The sequence below is a fragment of the Pelophylax lessonae genome (genome assembly GCF_965119305.1).
Source record: "Pelophylax lessonae genome assembly, chromosome: 2".
Taxonomy (NCBI): Eukaryota; Metazoa; Chordata; class Amphibia; order Anura; family Ranidae; genus Pelophylax; species Pelophylax lessonae.
In genome coordinates this window covers 661,293,846-661,306,367 of record NC_138769.1, presented here as the reverse complement: position 1 = coordinate 661,306,367, position 12,522 = coordinate 661,293,846, and the positions used below count along the sequence as shown (strand labels likewise).

General features: G+C 51.0%; 1 protein-coding gene across 1 annotated transcript in view; it reads right to left on the bottom strand.

Moving 5' to 3' along the window:
- The window catches only part of RACGAP1 (Rac GTPase activating protein 1), a gene marked incomplete at its 5' end in the record, with an annotated part of 59,548 nt that overhangs the window by 20,881 nt on the left and 26,145 nt on the right, over window positions 1-12,522 (bottom strand). The window contains 3 exons of the mRNA XM_082248535.1: window positions 5,179-5,311; window positions 5,399-5,504; window positions 11,794-11,992. Of these exons, the coding sequence (XP_082104661.1) occupies window positions 5,179-5,311; window positions 5,399-5,504; window positions 11,794-11,992 (438 nt within the window). The remainder of the gene's footprint in view (window positions 1-5,178; window positions 5,312-5,398; window positions 5,505-11,793; window positions 11,993-12,522) is intronic.

Genomic DNA, 12,522 nt, shown 5'->3' with positions numbered 1-12,522 from the left:
TGGACTTCATTCGGAATTTCTGCACCCACACAAAGCGGTTCAGAGCCTTGAGGTCCAGGACTGGACGCACCTTGCCCTCCTTTCTGGGCACGGTGAACCGGTTTGAATAGAAACCTTAAGAGCGTCCCTGTTGGGAAACTGGCACAAGAGCCAGGAGATCTCGCACAGCCTCCCGCAGATCCTTCAAACGCTCCGGAGACAGGTGAAGATTTGACTGAAAAAAACCTGTCCCCTGGCTGGGACCAGAATTCGATCTTGTACCCAGGACAAACCAGTTTGCGAACCCATTTGTCCTGAAGGAAGTCCAGGGTTCCTGAAAGAAGCGCAGACGTCCCCCCATCATGCAGCACCTGACTGACCAGCCTTGGACTTTCCCCAGGGTTTCTTAGCACCTCCAGAAGTTCTGAACGGCTTACCTTTTTTTGATCCCCGGAGGCACGGAAAAAAACCATTTGAGCAGAAAAGGAGGGACCCCGCTTAGGTGTCTTGCCCTTGGGAGGATTGAGGAAGAAGAGTACTCTTCCCGCCAGTCAGGCCCTTGATTAAGTCATACGAGTCGCCAAACAACCTGTCTACTAGAAAGAGGAGATCAGCTAAGGCTTTTTTTTTTTTTTTTTTTTTTTTTTTTTTTTTTTTTTTTTTTAGAAGCTTGGTCAGCCGACCAGCTCTTCAACCAGACCATGCGTCTTAAAACAATGCCTACGGCCGGGACCCTGGCCACCAGGGGAGCCGCATCCATGGACGCATCAAACAGGAACACCAGAGCCTGGATCACCTGGTCCAACAGTTCCAGCTGTTAGGGAGGAACAGTGTCGGGGTCCAAGGACTCCCCCAAACCCAAAACCCATACCGTCACTGTCTGACACTAACACAAAAAAACGATTTCAAAATGAAACCCCCAAGCATGTGAAGATGGCGGGAAAGGAATTCCACCCGCCTGTCCACTGGATCCGTAAAAAACTGGGAAATCCTCCATAGGCACAAAAGTAGATTTGTTTAATCTGGAAACAGGATGGTCCACTTTAGGTGGCCCCGTCCAACAGTTGGAAACCTTTTTAGCAAAAGGATACCGGTGTTTAAAGCTTTTTGGCACCATTGGTCATTCACAATATCGTAAAAAGTGTCAGGACAAAGAAAAACCCTGTCAGCTTTTGGAGACTTCAGAGAGCCAAAAGCCACCCATGTCCCTGCCGGCTTGGGCTCAGTCAATTTTAAAGTATCCCGCACTGAAATATTCAGGGCTTCCACCAAAGCGAGTTCCCGTGCTGCAGCTGAAGACGACACGTCATCTTCACCATCTGACTGGGAAGGCCGTGACCCCTCAGGAAAGAGCACCTGAGGCAACCACATCAGCCTCTGAATCAGAGGACACCTCCACAGATGGGGAAGGCAGCGGCCGTTTATGGCAATCAACCTTTTTCATGATTAAATCAACTTCAGTCGCCAGGCTTTCCAGGGCAGCTGAAATCGCGGCCAGCGACTGCAATTCGGACTGTCCGGGAGTCGCACAGAGTGGGTCTTAGGGTTTAATTCCAGTTTGGGACTCCATAGTGCAAATTGCAAAAACGGTGTACTGTAGCTTTAAGAACGCAGATCGCGGTATCCACCACCGATCGCAGCTGTCTGCAGGGAGCCCCTTTAAATCAAACTGATAGAAAGTGCAAGGATATGCCTCAATACTTTACCACCTCAGACACACAGCCTCCTGAATCTTCCACAGCATGGAAAGAGAAGCAGGAAATGACCACACAGGAAGTGATGTCGCCTGATAGGGATACACTGGCATGTATAGCACCAGGGCTACACAAAGATGGATGCCAATACAAAACATAGGAAACTGCAGGGAAAATGGCTGCCCCATACAAGTCTATGGGGAAAAAAATTCCATAGCCCACACCTAAGATGGCGGGCGCGCCATGCGGCTAGGGACCAACACATGAAGGCCTCAGGAACCAGCAAGCCCAAGGTACCATATCACACCCCCCCTTCCCCAAGGGGGCACCGTAATGGCTAGGCCTAGGTCGGAACTATAACCTGTTCACACTCGCAAGCCAGACTGAGGGGACCATAAGGATCTAGATTATCCAGTACGAAGACCCAGCTGGCATTGTTGCTTGTAAATCCCCAGGAAATTCTTCCCTGATCACTAGCTAGCAAGTGAGTAAAGGGAAATAAAACAAAATATTCTGAAAAGAAAAAAAAAAAAAACTGAGACCGGAGTCCCAGCAGGAAACCTAGGTCTACTCCTTCTCTTGGCAGAAAACAAACTGATGCGCTGGATTGTGCAGTGGGGGGGGGGGTTTATGCCTGGAGGGACAGCCCCCTGGGCGTGTGTATTCAAATTTTTCTGCCTAGACTACTCCTGATGGGAGGAGCATAAACCCACTAAGCTCATGGAGAGGAGGCTGTGCCCCCAGTGAGATCCTTTATAATCTCATCCAAGGTGGCCCCAAACAGGTGATCCCCTTGAAAAGGGAGATTAGCCAAAGCTTTTTTGGAACCTTGATCCGCCGACCAGCACTTTAACCACAACACGCGTCTGAGGACCACTGCTGAAAGCGCTGCACGCCCTAACAAGGGAGTGGCGTCCAGGGCGGCGTCACAGATGAACTGTAGTCCTTGTATAATCTGCTCCATCAAATCGGATACTGCCGGGGGGGGATACTTCTCCCCTTTAGGTAGCGGCGTAACAATTTGGTCCATTCTGTCAATGTTTGTGAAACTAAACCAATGGCAACCACTGGCCTAAAGGTTGACCCTATCAGGGAAAAAATGGAGCGGGATTCCGCTTCTACTTTACGATCCACCGGATCCCTAAAGGACGGAGCGTCCTCCAACGGAATAACAGTGGCTTTATTTAGTCTGGAAATCGGTTAGTCCACCACTGGTGGTACCGTCCATTTTTTAAGGAGGGATTCCTCAAACGGATAGCGCCTAGCAATGCGTTTGGAAATAGCAGGGGTTCGTTTCGGACGACCCCATTCATCTTTAATTAGATTACCAAAACATTTGGGCAAGGGAAAAACCTTCGCCATTTTGGTAGGCTTTGCTAGTACCAAAAGGAATTTCAGTATCAGCTACCTCTGCCGGTGTAACCTCAAGACTTAAGGTTTCCCGGACAGACACAACTAGTGCGTCCACCAATGCTGCTTCTTGTGCTATGGCGGAGGCAGAAACGTCCTCCTCACTGTCTGAGGAGACCGTACCCGAGACAGCAGCCCCAGAAGAGGGACCTGCAGCTGCAGTGACAAGCTCAGAATCCGTATCTTAAGTGTCAGATGAAATAGGGGTAGGCGGGGGTCGCTTTCTTGCCCCCCGTCCCGGACAGGCCACCTCCACCCGGGATACCAAATACTCCAAAACTGCTGATAATGCATCGATCATAAGTGGGGCACTGGAGGGTCCTGCGGCCACCTCGAGGGGATCAGGTGGGGATACATGTGTGGCAGGGTCCATGCTTAATCCAAGACACTTGCCAGCAAAGAAAAAAAAAATTGCAAAGAAAAAAAACTTTTTTTTTTTTTAATCCCCCAGCGCAACAGCGCCCCTCAGTGTTACCTGCTTCGGACCCCCACAGAGAGAGAGAGAGAGAGAGAGAGAGAGAGAGAGAGAGAGAGAGACCCCAAGGGCTCACCACCTGATGCACAGAAGCTTCTACCAAACTGCTCTCAGCGCTGTCCTTTACAGACAGGAAGTCTTTTGGATCGTTTTCCCGGGTAAAGGAGGCGGCTCCACCCCTTTACACGCCTTCCGGCGCTTCCCCTGCTACTCCGAGGTAGCTGGTCATCTCCAAAATGGCCGCCCCCATGCCGTAGACACGAGGCTACGCCATGATGGTGGCCCCGCGCGACCTGCGGGAGGGATGGCAGCGGCCCCTGTGGAAAGATGGCAGCGGCCTGCTACACCGCGCGGCCTGCGGAAGACAGGCATCGGCCTGTGCGGCCTGCGGGAGGATGGCGGTAGTCCAGGCAACTGCAACCTTATGTATAAGGTAGGATCATATCACCCTCTTACATGGCCATCCTAAACAGTAATGCCAGCCCCCGACTTCAGTCATGGTCCCTTTACAGTGCCCACTCATACAGTGACTTCCGATAGTCAGCTCCCAAACCAAGCCTCCTGGTTCTTATTCACCAAATCACACTCAAGAGGGAGATCTGTGACACATGCTATAGGATAGAGGAGGGAAAAAGGGTTCGACCATCCACAGGGGGGCCCGTGTCTATTCCCAAAACACGACAGGGGAGAGGGGGAACATACTACTCACCATACCGGAACCGGCGGGCACCCCCTCCACCGAAGTGGGGGGGCTGTTGACCAATACGGACGCCGCGACTCAGTTTCCAACTGGTCGTCGGCGTCCCAGCGAGACGTTTAACTCGCAGGGCCAGTCCCCGTCCATTGGGACTATGTCGCGGCCGACCCAGCGCGGAGCTAGGGCCTGCACGCGCTCGTAGGCTGACTGGGGTGACCACTGGATCTTAACATCCAGCCCGTCGCCCAGCTCCAGCATAATTGCTTGAAGATCTCACAGGAACACTGGAGAAAAAAGCTGCCTAAAAAAAAAAAAAAAATTTTCTAAAATAATCTTGCCAGGACCAAAGATCCCAGCAAGGAACTAGGTCCTTACTCCTGACTAGACAAAAAAAAAAAAAAACTAACATCCTGTAGCAGAGAGAGGGAGGATATACCCTCTGGGACTGCCCCTAAGGTGTGGCCAGAACGTTTTCCTTCTGCCTAGTGTCCTACTCCTGTAGAGGGCAGTATAACCCAATTTGATATCAATCAAGAGGACTGCGTCTGTCAATGAGCGAAAGAGAAATGTGATTTTAAGAGGGGGGGGGGGGTGATCGTTTTCTTCACCCACCTCTACACTCCAATTTAGAAAGCCACCACCCTAAAAAATGTCTGCTCAGGTCCCCGCACATATATGCTCCCTTTCATGTTAGCTCAACAATTCCTGCTACACACTGAAGCCGAGACAGGTTAGGTATATTTGTAATACCCACACAACCTTTCCTGTGCGCCTTTTTGCTACTATTTAAAGACGACTAAAACAATTTTAATAGGACAAAAATAAGGAAGTCTGTAAAATTAGAAATTCACAAATCGGCTCCAAACACATGCTCACAGAAAATACAATGCACTTCTGCTAGGCTACCGTTCTTTGAGATATACCTTTGGCTGTCGTTTTGTATCTTGTAGGATTGTCATGTGGTCAGGATCAGGGACTGCATGACCCACCAGAGTGGGTCCAAACACCCTAGCCAGATTGGTCACATCCATCTTACAGTCTGGACTCTCAGCCACTCTGCAAAGCACAGATAGTTACATAAATACATACAGTAAGAGAAATAGGAGTATCAAGACAGATCTAAAAATGTGCATTTGTACTAACCTTTGGAGATGTATCATTAAGAAGGCTAAAGTATCTCTGTTGGCTGCAGGAAGCTCATCAACTGCTTGATAAATCGCAGCAATGCTATTATCATCGTCTGAAATTTCTGGAAAAGGGAGTAATAAAAAAAAAAACCCTTAGAACAGTGCTATCTAGCAGGTCTGGTATCTTCAAACCATTTTTAGAAACTCTTTAAAGCAGTAGTAAGCCACAGTTTAAGAAGAAATAAATAAAATAAAAATCCTCTGCAAGGCAATGTTAAAATGTGCTAGTATACATCACATTATAAAAAAAGACTTCCCTTAAAGCGGAGTTCAGGCCACAAAAACTGGATTTTTGACTTACCGTAAAATCCTTTTCTCTTAAGCTCATTGACAGACGCAGGACTGATATCTTGATATCCGTAGGGTTATACTGCCCCCTACAGGAGTAGGACACTAGGCAGGAAAAAAGTTCTGGCCACACCTATGGGCAGTCCCAGGGGGTATATCCTCTCTCTCCCTGTATAGGATGTCAGTTATGTAACAAAGCAGTGTCAAGACTCGTACCAACCCAGCTCAAAATAGAGGGGCGGGTACTGCGTCTGTCAATGAGCTTAAGAGAAAAGGATTTCACGGTAAGTCAAAAATCCAGTTTTCTCTGTCGCTCATTGACAGATGCAGGACTGATATCTTGATATCCGTAGGGACGTCCCAAAGCAGTGCCATAAATGAGGGGTGGGATAATAGAAATAAAATCCAATCCAGAAGGCCAAAACAGAGCCAACCAGAAGAACAGAGGACTCATTGAACCAAGCAGATGAGACCCACCTGAAAAAACAGAACCCCCCGAGGTAGACCAAAGGTCCCCTCAAACAGCGGCCTGCAAAACCTTGCGGCCAAAAGAGGCATCCGCCGATGCCAGCACATCAACCTTATAAAATTTTGTAAAGGTATGAACCGACGACCAGGTAGCCGCCTTGCCAACCTGAAGCACCGACGCCTGATGGCGGAAGGCCCAGGAAGCACTAAGAGCCCGAGTAGAGTGCGCCTTAACAGGGAACGGAGGAACCCGACCCTTAATAGAATAAGCCTGCACCACCGTCTGTCTAATCCATCTGGAGATAGTCGCGGCAGACGCAGGCAACCCCTTTCTAGGGCCATCCGTGATCACAAAAAGTGAATCAGCCTTACGAAAAGAGTCAGTAGTAGCCAAGTACACCCTGATCGCCCGAACCACATCCAAGGAGTGTAACGCAAACTCCCGAGGATGACTGGGCTTAGGACACAGGGAAGGTAACAATATCCTCATTCAAGTGAAAGTCGGAAACTACCTTAGGAAGGATGGATTCGGATGAAGAACCACCTTATCCCCATGAACCACCAGATAGGGGGGACAGGACAACGCAGCCAGTTCCGACACCCTGCGTGCACAAGTGATAGCCACCAAAAAGGCCACCTTCTGGGATAAGGTAAGCAAGGGAATCTCCCTAATATTTTCAAAGGGAGTTTTCTGGAGAACCGACAACACCAAATTAAGATCCCAGGGCGGCAAGGGCGCCGCACCGGAGGAACCATGTGCCGCACCCCCTGGATGAAGTTCCGCACCAAAGAATGAGTAGCCAGTGGCCTCTGGAAGAAGATTGCCAATGGTGAAACCTGACCCTTGATAGTGCTCAAGGCCAGCTTCTGCTCAACCCCCTGTTGCAGGAAGGCCAATATCCGAGCCACAGAGTAAGAACGTGGAGGAACCCCAAGGGACTCACACCACGCGATATAAGACTTTCATGTGCGATGATAGATCTTTCTGGAAGTCGCTTTCGTCGCTTTAATCAGAGTAGGAATAACTGAAACAAACCCCTGTCCTTCAGGACCTGGCTCTCAACAGCCAAGCCATCAAAGCCAGCGATCGTAAAGCAGGATGGAAGATCGGTCCCTGAGACAGCAGATCCTCCCTGAGAGGAAGTCGCCAAGGAGCGTCCGCGACCAGCCTGACCAAGTCAGCGTACCAGGCCCAACAAGGCCAGTTGGAGCCACAAAGATGACTGGAATTCCCTCCGCCTCAATCCTGCGAAGAGCAACCAGCGCGTCTGCGGCGTCCGCCCGAGGATCGCGGGAGCAGGCTGCAAACCTTTGCACCTTCCTGTTGAGCCGAGACGCCAACAGATCCACGTCCGGGGTGCCCCAATGAAGGCACAACTGGTGAAAACACCTCTGGATGAAGAGAACATTCCCCTTGATCCAAGGTCTGACGGCTGAGAAAGTCCGCCTGCCAATTTTCCATGCCCGGAGTGTGAACTGCGGAAAGAGCCGGAACAAACCGTTCCGCCCAATGAAGAATGCCGGCCACTTCTACGGCTGCCAGAACACTCTTGGCGCCCCCCTGGTGATGGACATAAGCCACGGCCGTGGCATTGTCCGTCTGAATCCGAACCGGGTAGCCCCGAAGATGCTCGATCCAGTGAACCAGGCAAAACCTGATCGCTCTCAGTTCCAACACATTTATCGGCCACCTGGATTCTTCCAGGGACCAGAGCCCCTGAGCAGCCAGAGACTCCCTGGTCCGCTTGCTCAGCCGGATCCGATTGTTCAGGGAATCGGGATTCCGGTTCCATTTGAGAAGAATCTCCTTTTGGAGAGTCCGCGTATGAAACTGAGCCTGCGGAGGCTCCGTATCGAGGAGGAGGTCGTCCAGGTAGCCCAGGACCGATATGCCCCGCAGCCGCAACGGCACTAGAACTGGGGCCAAAACCTTTGTGAAAACCCAGGGAGCAGAAGCGAGACCAAAGGGTAACGCCACAAACTGATAATGGTCCTTTCCCACAGCAAAGCGCAGAAACCGCTGGTGTCCTGCGTAAATGGGAACATGAAGATAGGCATCCTTGATGTCTATGGTCTATGGACGCCAGAAAATCCCCCTGATGCAGGGAGGCCACCACTGTGCGAATGGACTCCACTCCTTGTTGCATCAAGTCCTGCCCCCAACAGAGCCGTTAGGCGATTCGGGGTAGTCGCATATTGGAAGGGAAGAACCGCACCGGTGGAAGCGATCGAAACTCGATCTTGTAACCCGCCAGTATGACCTTGAATCCTGGAGAGCCACGGGTCCGGGAACCGGCGAAGACACCTGATATGGGTGGGGGCGCACCTTCAGGCTGAAGCGGTCTTATCCTCAGGTCTGGAAGGACCGTATTTTTGCTTACCAGACCAGGGTCTCTTGAAACCCCCCGGGGGGGGGGGGGGGGCTTCGCCTTGTCGCCCGCCCCAGAAGAGCGAAAAAACTTCTTGTGAGCTGAAAAGGAAGGTCCCCGTCTGCGACTAGGTTCCTTACCCTTATTAGCCTGTGGTAGAAAGGTGCTCTTGCCTCAGTGAGATCCTTGATAATCTCATCCAAGGTAGCACCAAACAGGCGATCCCCCTGAAAAGGGAGATCAGTCAAGGCTTTTTTGGAAGCCTGATCCTCCGACCAGCACTTCAACTATAGCATGCGCCGGAGGACCACCATCGAGATCGACACACGCCCCAGCAATGGAGCAGCGTCCAGTGCAGCGTCACAAACTGTAGCCACTGCACCATTTGCTCCAGCAACTCCGACACGGCAGGGGGGGGGGGGGGGGGGAGACTTCTCCCCTCCAGATCATGGCGTAACAGCTTGGCCCTTTCCGTCAACGTCTGAGAAACCAGAGTAATGGTAGGAAACCGGCGGATTCACCGAAGGTGGCACCGTCCATTTTTTAAGGAGGGACTCTTCAAACGGGTAGCGCCTAGCAATCCATTTGGGCATCCCTGGGGGTCGTTTTGGACGGACCCACTCCTTAAGGATATCATCAAAGCATTTGGGAAAGGGAAACACCTTTGCCACCCTGGAGGGCTTGCAAGTGCCAAAGGCAACTTCCGTATGAGCTGCATCCGCAGGTGCAACCTCCAGTTTTAGGGTCTCCCGGTCAGACACAATCAGTGCGTCCACTAGTGCCTTGTCTTGCGCTATGGGGAGGCAGAGAGGTCATCCTCACTATCAGGAGACGGGGCGCGAGACAGCAGCCCCAGAGGAGGAACCCGCAGCAGCAGTGACTGGCTCAGGATCAGAATCTGAGGCATCAGACAAGACAGGGGTGGGGGGGGGGGGGGGTCGCTTTTTAGCCCCCCCGTCCCTGACAGGCCACCTCCACCCGGGACACAAATGAATCCAGGACCGCCGAAGCGCATTAATGGTGAGCGGAGAATCAGAGGGCCCTGCGGCCACCTCGAGGGGGATCAGGTGGTCACATGTGCAGCAGGGTCCATGGTAAAACCAGGGGAACCCGTCAGCAAAGTATGACAAAATTGAAAAAAAAAAAAAAATAAATAAAAAATAACTTTTTTTCTTTTAGAAATGTCACCCAGCGCTACAGCGCCCCTCAATGAGACAGCGTACCTCGAGACCCCCGCAGAGAGAGAGACCCCCAAAAGGCTAACCACACGATGCACCAGAGTCCAACAGGACTGCTCTCAGCGTTTTCTACATGACAAGGAAGTCCTGTGGAGCAACCTTCCCGGGTCTAGGGAGGGGCTCCGCCCCCTCACACGCCCTCAGTAACTCCCACAGCTGCCCAGCTCTGCAAACAAAACGAGCTGGGTGTACCAAGATGGCCGCCCCCATGAGCCACATTAGGGACTCCAAACAAATGGCAGCCCCGCACGCTGCGGTGGGAAGGGGGGGTCCCCACATCTACTAACAAACGATCGATCGGCAGGTAGGCCCTGGGAAGCCAGGGAGGAAGCCCCCCGCACAACAGCCGTCCGCACTCGGGACCCCCCCACCCCCTTAGCGGCTTGCATGAACGGCTAGCCACCCCACACACACACACAGCCCCCCCCCCCCGTAGGGAGGAAGGGAGGGGGACACCACAGGGGGAGGGTGCACAGGGGAACAGAGGGGGAACCCAGATTAGTGTGGGTCCGACCTTCCCAGGGAGGGGCCCATACCGGAACAGAGCGGGCGCCACTCCAGACAAAACCCCTCTCCGCCCAGTGGGGAGGGGGGTGTCGGCCAAAGGAGACGCTGTGACTCGGCCATTGATCGGTCGTATGCAACTCGGGACGTTTAACCCGCGGGCCAGTCCCCGTCCAGCGGGACTATGTCGCAGCCGACCCAGTGCTCGTAGGCCGGCTGGGGTGACCACTGGATCTCAACATCCAGCCCGTCGCCCAGATCCGGCATAATTGCTTGAAGATCTCACAGGAACAACTGGAGAAAAAGGCTAACTAAAAAAAGATCTAAAAAAGGTTGCCAGGACCAGAGATCCCAGCAAGGAACTTAGGTCCTTACTCCTGACTAGGCAGAAAAAAAACTGACATCCTATGCAGGGAGGGAGAGAGAGAGGATATACCCCCCCTGGGACTGCCCATAGGTGTGGCCAGAACTTTTTTCCTGCCTAGTGTCCTACTCCTGTAGGGGGCAGTATAACCCTACAGATATCAAGATATCAGTCCTGCGTCTGTCAATGAGTGACAGAGAAAAATAGTTTTCAATAAAAATACCCCCCGGACAGTCAGGGCTAGTACATTCCACAATGGATAGCCTCTGTACTGTCCCGGGTCGCACTTAACTTTAAGAAATACTTACCTTTAAAATTTCTACTCCAGCGTTGCCATCTCGGATGTGGGCAGCTGAAGCCAGCGCGATGCTCTTCTGCGTCCTTCTCCCAGAATGCGCCTGCACCGGCCCGCTCGTCACTTCCGGTGCGACGCCGCATTCCTCCACAGCTTCTGGGCATGCCCAGAAGCTGTTTAGCAGGGAATGCGGCGCCGCACCAGAAGTGACGAGCAGGGCTGGTGAAGGCGCAATTGATTCCTGGGAGCGATGACGTTCAGCTACCAGGAATCGTCACAAACCGGATGGGACGGCATGGGCCACGCCCGCAGAGGGAGGAAGTAGAAGGCGAGTATATTTTTCTTCAATAAAAAAAAAAAAAAAAATCGTGACTATCCATTTATTTTTCAGGTGACGAAAAGCAAGCGGATGGCCCAAAATCGACTATTTCAATTTTGTGGCCGGAACTCCGCTTTAAAACGAAGCCCTCCAGCATTGCGCTATGACCGCTCAGAGGATTTTCATCTTCACCCAGTCTTCGTTCTGGATTTGCGGCCTCTGGCTACATGAGTCGTTTGGGGCATGGAGCGCCACCGTTTACAGCGTATGCCAGGCCTTTAGAGTACACACCCTGTGGAAGTCACTGGCTGCATGCACTCGGAATATCTCCTAACAGTGAAAGTTTAGAAGATATTCTCAGTACCTACAGGTAAGCCTTATTACAGGCTTACCTGTAGGTAAAAGATGTAAAGTGGATTTACTACAACTTTAACAGACCGCAAACTCTGTGCGACTAACCCTAAATAAAATGGTTATAAAGATTAAGTTGGCAGAAAAATACTCACCAGCTGCATTCATGAAGGTTTTATTGAGACGGAAAGTAAGCAATGGTTCCTTCAAGTTGCGCAGGAAGTCTTTGAGAAAACCACAGACTGCATGAATGTCATCCACTTTACTGAGTAAAGGAACACTCTTCCCTCTCAGAAACTTCTCCTTTAAATCTTTAACTGTACGATCACAGCCAGAAATTCTGTATAGACCAGTCTAGGAAGGGGAGAGGGTAGAAAAAAAAAAAAAAAAAAATCCAAAAATGGGTTGTTTGTATTATACAAATATAAGCCGTTCAAACACACACAAAACATGACACTTAAGCTACTACCCAACGTGGATCACCAATACCTGTACAATACCAAATTAATACAATACCAAATTAATACATGACTTAAGTCAAATGTTTGCAGACAACCTTCACCTAAAATCATCAGTTTTGCACTGGAAGAATGAAAAGGACATCCATGATATTATACTTGTTTTTATTGTAGAAAACTTCCTTCAGTGATCCTCTCTAGCTCACCACTTCAGCTGCCTTCATTGCTACTTACCTTCAGAAAAAAATGAATTTTTGTAAAATTCCTTTCTCTGAGTCCTTTGACAGTCGCCCACTCATTCAGTCTTCACCAATGGGTATTGACCTCCTATCCATTAGGAGAAAGCTAGGCATAAGACTTGTTAAAAACAAAGTAATTTACATAGACACACCTATGGGGGCTGTCCCACTGGTCCAATACCCCCCT